The sequence below is a fragment of the Cupressus sempervirens genome, chromosome 11, assembly GCF_028749045.1.
Source record: "Cupressus sempervirens isolate cs-2001-9-10 chromosome 11, ASM2874904v1, whole genome shotgun sequence".
Classification (NCBI taxonomy): Eukaryota; Viridiplantae; Streptophyta; class Pinopsida; order Cupressales; family Cupressaceae; genus Cupressus; species Cupressus sempervirens.
The window spans coordinates 624,689,483-624,707,080 of record NC_143128.1 but is presented as its reverse complement, the minus strand read 5'-3'; the positions used below and the strand labels follow the sequence as shown (position 1 = coordinate 624,707,080).

General features: G+C 32.7%; 1 protein-coding gene across 1 annotated transcript; it reads left to right on the top strand.

The window, feature by feature from the left end:
- The first annotated feature begins 8,170 nt into the window (after positions 1-8,170).
- On the top strand, positions 8,171-8,614 carry LOC149531251 (uncharacterized). The gene has a single exon (XM_089808307.1). It carries the CDS (start codon positions 8,171-8,173, stop codon positions 8,612-8,614), a length of 444 nt encoding a protein of 147 aa, XP_089664433.1.
- Positions 8,615-17,598: the final 8,984 nt, after the last annotated feature.

The following is a 17,598-nucleotide window of genomic DNA, read 5'->3' as shown; positions in this document are numbered from 1 at the left end:
CTTGATTTAAATCATCTTCATCATCAGGCATACCTTCATACAAATATACAAATGATTTGTATTCCTCTTTTTCCTTCATAGGTTCAGCCTCATGTACTTCTGTATATTTGGGTAAAAGTAAAAACATGTGTCACCTTTTTACAAAGGAAAAAGGCTAATATCAAAAAAAGTGTTAAACTTCAACAATGTAAAAGTCATATTTCTGTTTTGAATTTTAAGTTGGTGTAAACTGATGAAATGTGTATAAAATGTATAAAGTTTATGTATGTTATTTTTTTAAAACGTTAAAAAGTAAAAATAGTATATTTTTATAATTTTCAATGACCTTTTTTGACAATGTTAAAAATTGAGCAAATTAGGGGTTATAGTTCCCACCACAGAAATAACTACAAATAAATGTTTTTTCATCTTAATTTGAACTATGTTGTTGATGACATGTGTACCTAGAACTATCAAAAAGAAAATTTAAAAATATTGTATATTTTGTTTATTATAGCTATTTAAAATTGAACTTTTCATAATTTAACAATTTTTCATTCTCCCCATCTTTTACCAAGTAAATCTATGTTAACAATTACAAATGTTATACGTTATTGAAGAGGATTCTCTACTCTAGAACAATTAATCATTTTAAATGTTTATTATTATCATCTACTAATTTAAATTATATTTTTCTAAATGTGCATCATCCTTAATGTTGAAATACCTACTTGCATTATTTTGAAATTACTATAATCAATATTGGGTCACCTATAAAAAAAATTATATTGACATAATTCTAACTACAAGTTCTATCCAATAGTATTTTTTTTATCTTTTTTGAAACCCTAATTTTGATGATGAAATTGTCCTTTGAAGTGTTAAGTTCTTTAGAATTACAAAAAAACATGAAAGAAAGTGCCACATCGGATGATTCTTAGATAATTTTGGTCAAAACCAATCTGGTAGTACTAGATCTGGCCAGACTAGATCTAGCTAGATCAGTAGGACATACAATTTTCTTGTGCAAGGTCACATGCACGAGCACATTTGAAATGTAATGTTTTATTTTTTATTAATTCAATAAAAAAGGTTTTTTTTTAAAATTTAAAGGTAAAGTTTTATTTTCAAATTGTTATATTTAATTCAATAAAATTTAAACAATAAAATAGGTTTTCTATTTAAAATGTAATGTTTATTTTTTTAATTGTTATATTTAATCCAATAAAATATGTTTTTTTAAATTTTAAAGGTAATGTTTTATTTTTAAATTGTTATATTTAATTCAATAAAATTTAATTAATAAAATAAGTTTTCTCTTTGAAATTTAACATTTTATTTTTTTAATTGTTATATTTAATTTAATAAAATATGTTTTTTTAATTTTAAAGGTAAAGCTTTATTTTTAAATTGCTATATTTAATTCAATAAAATAGGTTTCTTATTTTAAAGGTAAAGTTTTATTTTTTTCATTATTATATTTGATTCATAATTGCATTTGTAATAGTAAAAAAGTAAAGTCTTAAATGAAATTTTATTGAAGAAATATTTAGCAATTAGATTTTTAAAGTTATTTTTGTATTGAAATTAATTAATTAAATTTAATTTTTATTTAAAATTAATTAATTAATTTGATTTAAATAAATTATTAGAAAGAATTTAGGTGTTTTAAAATATTATGAAAACTATTAAAATTATTAAATAGTTAAATTATTTAATTTATTTAATATATTTGATAAATTGTTTGATTTAAATTTAGCAATGCTTTAATACAACTACTTGTCTTGAGATTTTGTAGTGTTACAAACAGTGAAATATAATAACCTTCTAATGTTGAATTTTTTTTCTAAATTGTCCATGATCTACCAGTATTTATGTAATTGAATTTGGAAGTCTTTTGTATGCAGGTGATATCAAGCTCTCTATTCAAGTTTTTGTGCAATGGGGAATAAAGAAAAAATAGCAAAAATATATGATCAAGTTTGAGATGACTAGAAGAAAGGATGAGAGAGAGTGAGAGAGAGAGAGAGAGAGAGAGAGAGAGAGAGAGAGAGAGAGAGAGAGAGAGAGAGTTATGTAAGAGAGATAGATAGATAAGATGGGAGAGATGAAGTTATGTTAGGGATTAAATGGGGTTAGAGAGATGAGGTTTAGGAGTTAGAGAGTGGTTTAGGGTTTACAAAGATGGGGTTTAGGAGTTATAGAGTGATTCAATATTTAGAGAGATGAGGTTTAGGGGTTAGAGAGTAGTATAGGGTTTAAAGGGATGTAGTTTAGGGGTTAGAAAGTGGTTTAGGGTTTAGAGAGTGGTTTAGGGTTTAGAGAGAATGGGTTTAGGAGTTAGAGAGTGGTTTAGGGTTTACAAAGATGGGTTTTAGGAGTTACAAATTGATTTAGTATTTAGAGAGATGGGGTTTAGGGGTTAGAGAGTGGTTTAGGGTTTAGAGAGAAATTTAGGGTTTAGAGAGCAGTTTAGGTCAACATATTTGGGTTTAAAGTTTAATCTATGAGTTAGAGTCTAATTTGATTCAATGTGAGAGTTTTAGTTTGAATTTGATTAGGTTTAATGTTGTGATTTAATTACATTTAATTTTAAGTTTTGCTCCTACTTAAGGTTCAATGTTAAGGTTTTAATTAAATTTTTTTCGTGTTCACAATAAGAGGTAAAGTCTGATTTAGTTCAATTTGATGGTTTTAGTTACCAGTTTATCGTTGCTTCTAAATCTTTACATTTATAGTAATTTCTAATGATATTTAATTATATATATATATATTCTCTACTTTACATCAAACTAATTTTCTATATTTAATAATTTTCTTCTATTGTTTTCTAAAGTTTAAAAAGTTTCTAATTGTTGTAGTATTTTCTAAATTTTCTAACTGTTATAATCTTTTCTAAATTTTCTATATAATTTTCTACTATTTTCTATAAATAATATTTTACAATTTCTCTAATAATTTCTAAACTTTACTAAATATCAATACATTTTCTAAACTTCATCTAATATTAGAGTACTTGAAAATATAAATGTATAATAATATAATAAAAAATTGAACTCTTTAAAACAATCTACATTAAAATTACACACTAAAAACCATATTTCTACCTAAGAAAACATAAAATAAAACTTCAAAAATATTTTTAAAATTAGGGGAAATGGTTGACATGCCTGATTGGGCTAAATGTCTACTAGAGCTCTTCTCACTCTGTAGTTCTCGCAAGCTCGTATGATGAAAATGATAGGAAGATTTATCTTTTTGCTGGTTATATAATTTTTACTAGTTTAACCAAATGGGATTTGGGTGGACCAGGTCTAGCCAGATCCCATCTAGCTGAACCCCTGTGGATGTGTCCATGCCACTAGGTGTATAGTCATTGCCACATAGTTTCAACCAGATTTGGTCCCCCTTGAACCCACTCGGTTGGATCCGGTCTCACCAAAACTTAAAACTTAGCCCCAAAGGTGACAAAAATTTGTACTTTCACCTATTCATCAAATTTTACATTTGCACTTTCCACAACCTTGTTACTGTTAGTATTTAAACACTTATAAGACTTTCTTCTTGTAGAATATCAAACGAATTTACCTTCTTCACCTTTTTGCATCTGGTTTACAATTTTGGAAATCCTTGAGAATATAACACTTGCTTCCAAATACCTTAAAATATTTTATATTGGGTGAGTATCCATACCATACTTAAAAAGGTGTTGAATGAGTACCTGACTTGACTTGCACATGGTTCAAGGTATAGATATAGACAACTATACTTACAACTTCTCTTTAGTATTTCAAAGCAATATTTTTCTCCATCATGAGTATCCTAGCACAGTCAATTACAGATATGTTCCACCTTTCAGCAATTCCATTTTTGTGGAGGGGTCCTAGGGGCAAATGTTTTTCTTTTGATTCCTCTGTCATTAAAAAAAATCTCAAACTCATTTGATATAAATTCTCCTCTGTCAAATCTCAAACATTTCTTACTTTTACCCATTTCCTTCTCAACTCTTGCTAAGTACCACTTAAATATTTGGAAAGCATCAAATTTATATTTCAAAAACATAACTATCATCATTCTAAAATAATCATCAACAAATAGCATAATCTACTTATCTACTTTGTATCTTTTTACATCAATTGGTCCACAGAAGTCAATATGAACAATCTCTAATATTCTTTTAGAGGTATGAGTCTTACTCTTAAAACTTAACCTTTTAATTTTGCCTAATTGACATAGTTTGTAAATTATATTGTCATGTTTCTCCAACTTAGGAAAACCTCTTACTTTTCTCATGTTACTAATACTAACCAAATTATCAAAGTTAACATGACATAACCTCTTGTTTCATAGTCACACATCATCAAAGTCTAGAATTAAACAAGTATCATCCTCCATATTAAGGTAGAATAAATTACCTCTAGTTTTATCTCCTTTTCTAATTAGTTTTTCATCAGTATCATATATCTTAGAAATCTTGTTCTCAAACTCAACTTTGCAACCTTAGCTATTCAATTGTGAAACACTCAAAAATTATAGTTAAGTCCTCCAACATAATAAAAATTGTCACATAAAATCTTCTCTATGAGTTTGATAGAACCTTTTCCTTTTATTAGACATTGCGTGTCATTACAAAACTTTGCATTATTTCAATCATAATAATTCAAGGTAATGAACTTACTTTTAAATCTAGTCATGTGATGTGTACACCAACTTTCAATGATCCATTTGTTATCCTTGTTCACCCAAAACACCACTGCAGTTGCCTCATCCTCATCAGAATCATCCTTCATTGCAACATGCACTACTTCATCATCATGATATCTTAAGATCCATTATTAGTTTCTTCTTTATCAATGTAGTAAGACTTCTTGCCTTTTTCTTTGTAGTCTTTGCTATCTTTGTCTCTTCTACTTTTGTACTTGTCTCCACCTCTGTAATTTTTCTTCTCTATACATCTAGCAGTAATATGACCAACCTCATTGCAATTGAAACACATGATAGGTAACTTACCTTTGAATTTTCCTTTACGTATTATATCTCCTTGCTAGTAATGCTTCAAGTTTTTCTACATCTTCGTCATCTATATCATTGACACTAGAAACATATACTACCTTTATCTTCTTCTTCTAAATAGGTTCCTTCAAAGAGAAATTGCCTTTGAAAGAATATTCAACATTTTTAGATATGAAGTTATCAAAATTAGATAGCTCAAAAGTAGTGAGCCTACCTACCAAACCTTCAAGAGTCAGATTATAACTTGCTACATATCTCAGGTCTTGTATTGTAGAAACTCTAATAGCATAGATGGGCATTAGTGTTCTCAAAAAATTTCTTAGTACAATCTCATCATTTATCTTAGTAGTACTTCCTCTAATAGAATTAATAACATCCTTTATCCTATAGTAGTATTGAGCAACATTCTCACCTTCTTGCATTCTCATATCATCAAACTTACCTCTAAGACTTTCAAATTTGGCCCTCAAAACATTTGGATCACCTCCATAGATGGTGGGAAGAACATAGACCACATTTTTCTCTCATTGAACTTGGCAAAGCTTAGGGAAGAGGTAATCTCCAACATTGTATAGTTGTGTTCTTTCTTTCTCTCTTTTAGATCTTCAGTAGTTAGGGCCCCAGTAGATTCAATATGCTCAGTAGCTATGGTAGATTGTGCATGATCTCCAAGACCTTCTAGGTGTAGTTTCATCAAGCTTTTCTATGCAAGGAAGATATCTCTATTAAACTTGTGTACTTCCTTTTTGACATCTTGATCCTTTTCTTCTAGTACCTTCAAACTAGTCCTCTTAAGTAGATGACTCTGATACCAATTGTTGGAATTCTTTAGAATAATTGAGAGTGGGGGGGTGTGTGTAAAAATTTAACTTAGGGAAAAATACCCAAGATCAAGGAACTCAAGCACAAGCACAAAATAGACCAAAAAAGTATGATCAAAATAATAATATCAAAATGAATTGATGTAATGTCATGCACATACACACTAGGAGTGCCTAAATATAAAGGCCTCTGGAATACTTCTAGAATGCCTAGGAGTCAGCACATTGATAAGTCTTACAATCAAGCACATGTCCAATAGGAGTGGATTATCCTCCATTAAGCACATGAGTAAGTGCAATGATGATAGGATATGCCTACAAAGGTGTAGCATGTAAAATTATGTTGTAGACACCATGTGCTTCATTAAGAGTGCAAACTACTATGTTTTCTACATGACAACTTAGTTAATTATGCATACTCCAATGTTGTAGACACCATGTGCTTTAGAGTTGCTTACTCCTATGTTGTCAATAAGACAACTCATAAGAGTACACAAATTCCTAGGTTTCAAAATAATAAATAATAAAACAATGCATTGACCTAATTAAACTTAAGTAAAGTGTAATAAGGAAATACTTATTTACATCAACACCCCCCCTTGAGTGCAACTTAGGGGAATGCACTTGAGCTTACAGAAGCTAGGATGAAAAAATGCATGATGGGTCCTAGCTACTAGGCCATATTAGGTACCCATGTATAAAAGCAATGTAGTCTCTCATAATATAGAGAAAGAGGGAAAATCTCATGGGAAAAACCCTCCCCCCAAAAAAGATATGAAAAAAAAGATGCATGGATGGATGGAATAATCAAGACCCCCCATTACAACATACATCCATTATATACAATAGAGAAATATGAGAAGAATAGAATCCCAAAAGAGGAAAAGATCCCCCCAAGAGAGAAGAAGAAAGGAGATAAGGGAGTCCCCTCTAATGTAGAATGTCGATCAATGATAACTACTCCAATGTAGAAGCTGATCCATGACTATTGAATAATGTTCCTCCCCTTTGGAAGAAATAATATCATAGGTACATATGAGATGCTTCCCCAATGTGTAGAAAGAATCTCGAAGATGAATGGAGTTTCTGAAACCTATTCAACTGTCCCTGTGTTGATACTAATTGTCACCCCTTCCAATACTACTAAAAAGAACAATGTCAAATCTAGCAAGGATGGATGTAGAACATATCCCAAAGAACCATGTGTCTCCTCAAATGATAAAGAGACCTCTTGATAATCTTTGGGCCTTTATTCAATCTTGGCCTATCTTATATAAAGATTCACTATTTGCAAACATTTGGAAATGTATCCTAGCATCAGTTATGTGGGCTATTTGGTGGGAAAGGAATAAACGTATTTTCAGGAAAGAGGCTTCTACAATTGATAAAATCCTATAGGGGTTGGAGGGATCAATTTCAGAGGTAACAAATTTGAGTTTACATCCGTCAAAATTCAATCCTACTATCACAGCATGGGACTCCATTATCATTCAACAATGGAAGAAATTATTCATTCCTAGTGGTTGGAAAATCAGTTAGTCAATCCACTCTTTAGCTTCTCGATCTACAACTCACTGGACAACTCCATCGCCAGGATTTTGGAAATTGAACTTTGATGGGGCTTCTAGAGGAAATCTAGGCCCTTCCAGATTGGGTGCATATATTCAGGATTTACAAGGTCTAGTAGTGGCTATAATTACCTGTCCTCTGCTAGAAGGAACTAATAACATGGTGGAATTGCAAGCCCTTTTAGCTGGTTTGATCCTTGCAAAGCAAGGGAAATATCGAAGATTACACATTGAAGGAGATTCTGCAGTCATAATTAATGCTTGCATCCATAGAAAAATACATTCCTGGAAACTAAAATGCATTTTCAATTAGGTATGGAAGCAATTAGATGAACTCCAAGATGTATGTATTTCACATATCTTTCGAGAAGCCAATTAGGTGGCAAATCACCTTTCTAATATGGGATGCAATGGGATTTCTTTCAAATCTTTTAACCCACAATCAATCATCGAAGATCATGAGGGATTAAGAAAACTTGTTGATATGGATAAGAAAAATAATAAATAGCATGACATGTTATGAGATATAATCTCATTAAGGGAGGACTGTGGCAACACTTGTGCAAAAACAGAGTACCAAATTTTTATGTCTATGGTAGCACTTGTGCAAAAATAGTAAACTATTTCCACTTGTATAACAACAGAGTATCAGGGTGAAGTGTAGTTGAATAGGTAACATACAGATTCCTGGAAAATTCTACATTGCACAGAAAAGGGTTTAGGATTCAGAAACCTATGTAGTTATGCCTGAATGACGTTTGCTTAGATTGTTACAAATTGAGAATCGATATGGATAGGAAGGTGTCAGAAGGGGCAAAGGAAGAAGTTGTAGATGTTGAGAAGGGTGGGAGTGTGAGTTTGAGCATGAGTGGGAGTGGGGATGGAGAAAGAGAATGCAGGGTATGCCATATGGGTGTTGAAAAAAACCAGGACATTGAGTTGGGTTGTGCCTACAAGGCAGATCTAGCTTTTTCCCATAAACAATGTGCCGAGACCTGGTTCAAAATCAAGGCCGATAGAAAATGCAAAATATGTGGCTCAATTTCCTGCAATGTTGTGGGTGTAGAGGATGGAGAGGTTGTGGAACAATGGAATGATGGCAATGCTCCTACTTCATCAAACTCTGATGAAAGAAACTCATGGCTGGGACATCACTTTCTTAATTTCTTATTGGCGTGTGTTATTTTTGCATTCGTAATATCCAAGCTTTTTCATTTTGGGATTCCTGCTTGATTGCAGAGGAACGTATTGCTTAGATTTCTCATATATAAGAACTGAATATTCTAAAGGGCTTTATGGAGACAACTCTCCATTATATGTATTCCTTATATTTCGTGGCATTCAAAAATGTGTGCAATAACTAGGAGTAAATTCATGCAAAATTGTATTTCTCATTAGAAAATAAAAAAGCAAAAAATTTTTGGATTTTCCAACCAAGAGCTCAACTTTAAAAGTCTCGCTGCATCCTGCTCCAAATACAAAGTGTATGCAAAGTAGTAATTCAGATTCATGTACAGTTGCAATTATATTTCTCAACTTGTACCTACATGATATAGTCATGATGAGTTTTCTCCAAAAAAAAAAAAAAAAACAATAGAGTATCAGGCATATTATTTCTGAGATTTTTGTAGCATTTGGCAAGAGTGTTTCAAGTCATACAGGACTGGTTTAGCATAGAACTAAGCCATTTGAATTCAGAGGAAGATTATAGCGGTTGAACAGGTTAAAGATGCTAAGAAGAGTGTTGTAGAAGTTCACAACCAGTCATAGCAAATCTAAGTTGATTCAAAGTAAGTCATAAGTTGCCTACTGGAGGTGCATTAAGTCTGGAAAAAGTGTCTAACGACAGACTGCTCCAATGGAGGAGGCAGGTAGATTCAACCTTATTTTACTTAGTATTAGCCAAGGATTTCATATGATTATAGTTAGCCCCCTGCACGTAAGGATGGCCCTGGAGCTTATATCATCTGTATAGCAATATCCGAGTAAAGGGCCACATAAGTTGATCTTGCAACATACAATTTTCTTGTAATCCATATGAACTTGATACTTTGGAATATCAAAGCATGGACTAGTCTCTTCCTAGCCTTTTATCACAAGACATGTTGGATATTTGATGCTTCGATTACTATTAGAAAGGATTAATATTCAATGGTCGGTAATGATTCTAAAGATGTTGTGTGCAGGGACTTCAAAGGTAGCAATGACATGGAAGAATGATTAGTGAAAGATTATGTTTTGAATTTTGTGTCAATTTTGTTATTTTGAAATATTGAAATGATGTTGTAAAAGAAATATGCTTACTACTAGTTTATGAGTCAATGCCTCAATGGAGGAAGCATATTTTCTTATTTGTAAATCCAATAATTATGATTGATGTAAATATAAGGGATGATACTAGGTTTTCTTACTGGTTCTTTCCTAGTTGACCTTTTTTGAACTAGATTTATCAATATAATATAGTGGCTTGCCACTTTTTCCTTAAAAAAAAAAAAAAAAGGAGACCTCTTGAAACTGCTATACTTAAGGATCCACAATCATATCAACCTAGTAATACTTATCATGTAGATAATGGATAGGAGGGTCAGAGTGAGCCCTCACAACAACTGAAGAAGGATCTTCTTCATCAAAGAGAAGATGTATATCATCAATGATGTCTCCTAAATCTTCTATGTATGACTTCACAAAAAAACCTATAATATTAGTTATGTAGCCATCCCCTATTGCTAGAACTAGAAGTCAAGGTGTAGCCAATTGTACTAAATTGTATGGACCTATCACTATAGCAATATATGCATGTGGAATGTGCTAATCCTATGACCTCTTACTATATCTATAAATATGATCCCACATAACTAAATTTGTTGAATCACTATCACTGCTATCTCTATTAGTTTCCAAAATGTATGAAGTATGGAGAGGATTAGAGGATAAGCTAGGTGAACTCCCCTCAAAGTGAACATTTCTCTCTATACAAATCTTATGAGTCTTAGGATCCATATGTCTATATGCCTTAACATTTTCCTCATATTTGATGAAAGTAAAAGGCCTTAGTGGTGGTACCTTATATTCTTGTGAAGATATGTTTTCCCATGCTAGACAACCAAAGACTATATAGTGTTTCACAACTAGTTTTTTACCACACCATGCCTCAAAAGGAGTCTTTCCATCTAAGAGATAATGAAGAGACATATTAATTATGTGATTGGCACTACTTATTGCTTTGACTTCAAGTGATGGATCAAGAGACTTGGTTTGAATCATGCAATTTTTTATAGACTTAAGAGTTATAATCCTTATTTCTACAACACTTGTCTTTTGTGGACTAAATGCTACTAGATTCTGAAGATCAATACCCTCAAGTTCACAAAAGTCTCTAAGCCTTGAGTTCACATATCTAATTTCATTGTCTATACAAAGACCCTTGATGGCTTTCCTTGATTTCTTTTCAACATGAATCTTGAAGGCTAGAAATTTTTCAAACACTTCATTCTTGTGATCAAGAAAGTAAATCCATGTGTAGTAGGAAAAGTAATCAATAAAAGTGAGAATGTAGTGACCCTCACTAATTGATGTCACTAAAAAATGACCTTCTAGAACCATGTGAACCAACTAAAGAACAATTTATGCTCTTGAAGACTTCTCTTTATCAAACTTCTCCTCTAGATGCATATCCATTGAACAATATGAATATTCACCCTTAGAAAATTTGATTGTAGGTAGACCTTTGACCATATTGTTTGAGTAAAGTTGATGAAGTTAGTGAAAGGAAAGATGTCCATACCACTCATGCCATAATTTTCTTTGTGAATGAGATTGATTAGACAAGGCATGTGAAGGAGACTTAGGCACAAAGTGGGAGAAGGAATAAAGTCTTTTGTCATGATTGACTTTACCTACTACAACCAATGAATCATCTTTAAGATTGAGCACCATTACTGAATTAGGAAGGAACTCAACTTTATTTCCATTTCCATAGTGAGTGATTTGGTAGATTGAAAGGAGATTAGAGCTAACATTGGAAACATAGAGAACTTCTTTGAAATCTTCATTTCCATCTCTACTTTTCCATTCTCTTCAACTTCCATTTTTGTATCTAATAGGATTAAACCACAAATAGAAATAACAATTACATGCAAATATAACCAATAACAATAAATAATAGATCACACAAAAAAAGACACAAGACACCAAGATTTAACATGGTTCACCCAATCCCTGAGATACGTCCACCAAACAATAAGTTTGATATTATTATGATCTAGTGATTACAACCTGATTACAATATGTAATCCCTTATAGCTCAAGACTACTACAAGAACCAATATTGCATCACCATAATGAAACAATCCCTAACCCTAAGCCCTTTTATACAAATATTTTTATCCCATTTTAGGGTTACAACATGTCGGCCATATGTCAACCATATGTTGGCCACAACATTGGCCCCAAACCCACAAGAATTTATGAAGTGTGTATAGTACTTCCCTTATCAATAACCATAAACTAACAATATCCCACTTGGGGAATAATTAGACTCCATACTAGATAACAATCTCCCACTTGGAGACTGATCCCATAGCAATACCACTGCCACATGGGGCTCCCACTATATCAAACCACCCTAGACTCTATTGTTCTTTTATTCATGTGTAGTCTAGAAGACCAACCGAAGTTGAAGAGGAATTTAACTTCTCCCTTGTCACAAACTTTGTACATATATCTGCTGGATTGTCATATGTATGTATCTTGTCTAGCTTTAACTGTCCATCCTCCAAAATTGACCAAATGAAATGGTACCACAATTGTATGTGTTTTGTCTTGGAATACAGAGCTGAAATCTTTGTAAGATGAATGGCACTCTTACTATCTATAAAAAAAATAAAAAATATCCCTCTCAAGGTGTCCCAATAATTCCAAGAAGAATTAAAGTTGTATCATCTTCTTCATTGCCTCTATAGCAGCAACATACTCTACCTCTATAGTGGATAAAGCATTAACCTTCTGTAACCTAGAAACCAAGTTCACGGTTGCCCCACCAATAGTAAAGACATAACTTGTATTACTTTTCTTGGTATCAATATCCTCTACCAAATCTAGGTCAACATAGTCCTATATATTAGTAGTAGAGCCCCCAAAGTATAAACACTTATTGGATGTTCTTCTCAAATATCTGAGAATCCATTTGACTGCATTCCAATGTTGAATTCCTTGATAACTCATATACGTACTAATGATTCCAACTGCATGTGCAATATCTAGCCTTGTACATACCATAGCATACATCAAGCTTCCTATAATTGAAGCATAGGGTACCTTGGGCATCTTATCCTCCTCTTCTTATGTCTTGGGACACATCTCCTTAGTCAACTTCAAATGACCAAGTAAAGGTGTGCTGACAGCTTTAGCATTCTCCATAGAGAAACATTGCAACACCTTCTCAACATAATCAACTTGAGATAGCATCAATTTCTTACTCTTCCTATCTCTGTAAATCTTCATACCAAGGATTTTTTTTGCTGCCCCCAAATCCTTCATATAAAATGCATGTGCTAATTGGCATTCCCTCCCCTTAATATGATCCATGTTAGACCCAGCTACAAGAATATCATCAACATATAAACATAAAATAATGTAGCTATAATCATCCAACCTCTTAAACTAAATAAAATGATCTAAATGGCACCTATTATATCCACACTCATGCATAAAACTATCAAATTTTAGATACCATTGTCGAGGTGCTTACTTCAAGCCATATAAACTTTTCTTCAATCTGCACACTAAGTTCACCTTACCTTTGACCTCAAATCCCTGTGGCTAAGCCATATACATCAATTCATCCAAATCACCATAAAAGAAGCTTATTTTAACATCAAGATACTCTAAATGCAAATCTTCAATAGCTACAACACTTAAAATAGTAAAGATAGAAGTCATTTTAATAACAAGAGAAAATATTTCATCAAAATTGATACCTTTTTTCTGTGCAAATCCTTTTATAGCTAACCTTGCTTTAAATATTTTCTTACCTACTTCCTCTTCTTTCAACCTATAAACCCACTTATTCTGTAAAGCTCTTTTACCTATAGGAAACTTATATAAATTTGATATCTTATTCTTCAGCAAATAGTCCATTTCATCTTTCATTGCAAAATCCCATTGAATCTTAGTATCCACTTGCATAGCTTCATCATAACATTTAGGTTTACAAACGTCAGTAAGTAAAATTGAATACAAAGAGGAAGACAATTTTTCTAGAGGTCTAATTTTCCTTGTTGACCATCTAACATTCATTGGTGTGTGTGTTATTTGTTGGTGTGGTTGTTACACATCATGAGGAATGGTTGGAACATCATCTTTTGGAGTATCATCTAGCACTACATAATCATCTTCTTTCTTCTCATGTTGCTGCAATAGATCTTTGTACAACACTTTCTCATTGAATATGACATCCTTGCTTCTTACAATTTTATGATTTTCAAAATCCCAAAGCCTATAACTAAATTCATTAATTCCATACCCAAAAAAATACATTTCTTTGACTTAGCTTCCAACTTGGTTCTATTTTAGAATCTATGTGAGCAAATGTTTCACAATCAAAGGTTTTGAGAAAAGAATAATTCATCTTCTTACTAGTCCATGTTTCCTCTAGAATACCACAACTTAAAGGAGTAGATGGACCTCTATTAATCAAATATACAATAATATTAATAACCACTATCCACATGTGTAAGGGTAATCAAGCATGCAACCTCATGCTCCTCTCACACTCCATTATAGTCCTGTTCATGCATTCAACCACTCCATTTTCCTATGGAGTCCTTGGAATATTTTTTTATCTATGAGTACCATTAGTGGAGCAATAATCTTCAAATTCATGACTGCAATGCTTACCATCATTATCAAATCTGAGACATTTTAATTTATTAATAGTTTCATTTTCAACTAAGTATTTCCATTTCTTAAAAGTTTGAAATACATTATATTTTTATCTAAGGAAATAAATCCATACCTTTATAGTTGCATCATAAATAAATGTACCATAACAATGAGAGCCTCCAAGGGAAGATGCCTGAGCTGGTCCACATACATCAGCATACACAAGCACTAATTTCTCCTTCTTGTTTTCCTTCCTAGTCTTTACAAAACTCACTCTTTTTTTTTTTTCCATTCACATAACTTTCACAAAAATCCATATTAACACATTTTAGACCTGGTAAAAATTTCATTGAATGAAGTACTTTCATACCTTTCTCACTCATGTGCCCAAGTCTATTGTGCCACAATGCTATATCAGAATTTATAGTAGCTATTTATTCTCCATGCTCAACTATAGAAAATGTTCCTAAACATTCATTTTTCTTTGAAACAATTAAAGTAGAAGGAACAATATTACCTGCACAAAGATATAAGGTGCATACTTTCACACCTTTTTCCACTACAAGGGAACCTTTTGTAACCTTCCATTTTTTATCATTAAAATTAACTACACAACCCTCATCACTAAGTTTTCCTGCTGAAATTAAATTCCTACTTAGCCTTGGAACATGTTTTCCATTTTCATCTTCCATAACTAAAAGCTTTGCCCATTGAACCTATCAACCCTCAGCTTACCCTCATTTACCATCACTCCCACTCGACTGTGAGACTCCCACTCAACCATGAGACTTTCCCACAAAGGATAACTTAAAAAATACAACCTCGCTCTAATACCACTTGATAGGATTAAACCATAGATAGAAATAACAATTACATGCAAATATAATCAATAACAAAAAATAATAGATCACACAAAAAATAACACAAGACACCAAGATTTAATGTGGTTCACCTAATCTCTAGGCTATGTCCACCAAATAGCAAGTCCGATATTATTATGATCCAGTGATTACAACCTAATTACAATTTGTAATCCCTTATAGCTCAATACGGCCACAAGCACCAATTTTGCATCCACATAGTGAAACAATCCCTAACCCTAAGCCCTTTTATACAAGTATTTTTATGACACTTTAGGGTTACAAAATGTTAGCCATATGTTAGCTATAATGTCAACCACAGCCAAATTTTTTTATGAAGTATTAATGAAGTATGTACAATACTTCCCTAATCAGTCACCACAAACTAACAATATCATCTCCTTCAAAGATGTGAGGTACCTTAGACTGCCTCAATCAAGAAAAGTCTCCTTTTGAAGAATCCATGTGATATGAGGCACCTAAGTCAAGAAGCCATTCCCTTGAAGAACTTGAACGAGCCATAAGTGCTTGCCCTTTTCCCTTTGAAGTGGGTGGAGTTGAATCCTTGGAAGCATTTGACAGATTGAATTTTTTCTTCCTAACTAGGTTTTCCAACTCATTGATTCTCTTAGTCTTGTAGTGATGCTCATCATGATTTAATTTCTTGCAATATGCAAAAAATAGTTTGTCCTTCTTATTATTGTTTCCCTTCTTGTTGGAAGAAGAATTGGCTTGCTATGAGGAGGTAGATTGTTGTGTCTCTGATTGTGATTTTTTCTTCCACTACTTCTTCTAGCTATTGGTATAACTTTTTCTTCCTTGACTTGATTGGTTCTCATTTCTAGCCACCAATGCTTTGGTCTTTGATGACTTGAGAATTCTCATATCCATCAACTTGGATTGTTCCAACATCAACATTTTTGCAAATGCATCAAATGTAGGCTTAGTGAAGGCACTTCCCATGGTCAACCTGTCAGTTTTGTAACTCAAAACAAAAGATGCATACTCTAAAGGTAGCCTCTTCAAGATTTTATGAATCAATCAATCATCCTTCATGGGATTACCACAATCTTTAAGTAGTGCTCTAAATTCATTGGCTTTGTTGATATAAGCTTGGATTGTGTCAAAATTCTTAGGAACCAAGAGAAGTAGATCATCCTCAATTTGGTATCCCTTTTCCCAATCCACCTTACCATACAACCCTTCTAGTTTGTCCCAAGAAGCCTTGGCTTCCTTAAAGCTAGAAATGTAGAAGAAGAGATCTCTATGAACACAAGTCCTGATAATTCCTAAAGCCTAATTGTCTTTAATTTTCCAATCAACTAGTGTTGTAGCATCTATGGGTTTGGTAATTATACCATCAACATAGAGATTTAAACCTTTTTCCATTAGTCTACTACATACAATATCTTTCCATGTAGTATAATTGTGTGAAGTTAAAAGTGGAGTTTTAGGTGAACCCATGATGCAGAAAATGAAAAGAGCACAAAAGAGAGACACAAAAACACAAGAAACACCCAAGAAACACCCCCCTATTCACTCAATTAAAAGACCCCTCAAAAATAATACTTTTGGCACTTTGTATATAGTGTGTGTACAATAGGCCACTTGTCAAAATGTACAAAGTGGACTTTTGATTTTGTTGTTTACAACTACCTTTTGAGGTTCAAATCTGGCACTAAGCACTGTAGCTCAGATTTACAATAATTTTGAAAGGTAATCAAAGCAATAGAATTCAAAAAATGACTTAATTCTAAAAGTGATATTTTTGTCCACACAAGCCTCTAATTTGATTGTAGATTTGGAAAGTAGAGCTAAAAATGTGTCCAAATGAGCCCGTACAGAGCATTTGAAGTTGCAAAATGTAGGATTGGATAGGTACTATTGCCAAAAATGCAATTTCTAACAAATCCATACACTAAAATTAGAAACTGATAGCACCACTAAAATTTTCAAGAAATTATACCCAAAATCAAAAAAATTGCACTTGATTTGGAGTCCAGATGATTGAGTTACGGCCTAGGCAGCAAACTGTTGGGTTAAATTTGACAGTTAAATGATCTTTGCAATAGTTCAAATTTTTTCTCTAGATGATGATCAGATGGCTATAAATTTAGGTTCATGACTAGCTGATGTTAAAAAAAAAGTGTCCCATGCCTAATGTGGTAGGTGATGTCAGGATGACATCAGGAGTTATACAGTAGAACTCAATGTGGATTGTATGGAATGTGCATTTACTATTCATAGACATGGCAATCTGATGTGGCACTTAGCTAGAATAGTGGCATTCCTAGCTGACTGGTGTGACATGTGGAGCTCTATTAGTAGCTTACCTAGTGCCGAATGGCACTGATGGTTCTCTAGGTTGTCTATAGTTTTCTTCATGCTAGAAAGGGAGATTATGATGCCAGAAAAGTGGGACGGGCCATGGCTGGGCTTGCTAGCAACATTCAAAGTATGGTGCTAGGAATTATT

Coding starts and splice junctions, on each gene's coding strand:
- LOC149531251 (XM_089808307.1), top strand. CDS start 8,171: ATGGATAGGAAGGTGTCAGAAGGGGCAAAGGAAGAAGTTGTAGATGTT.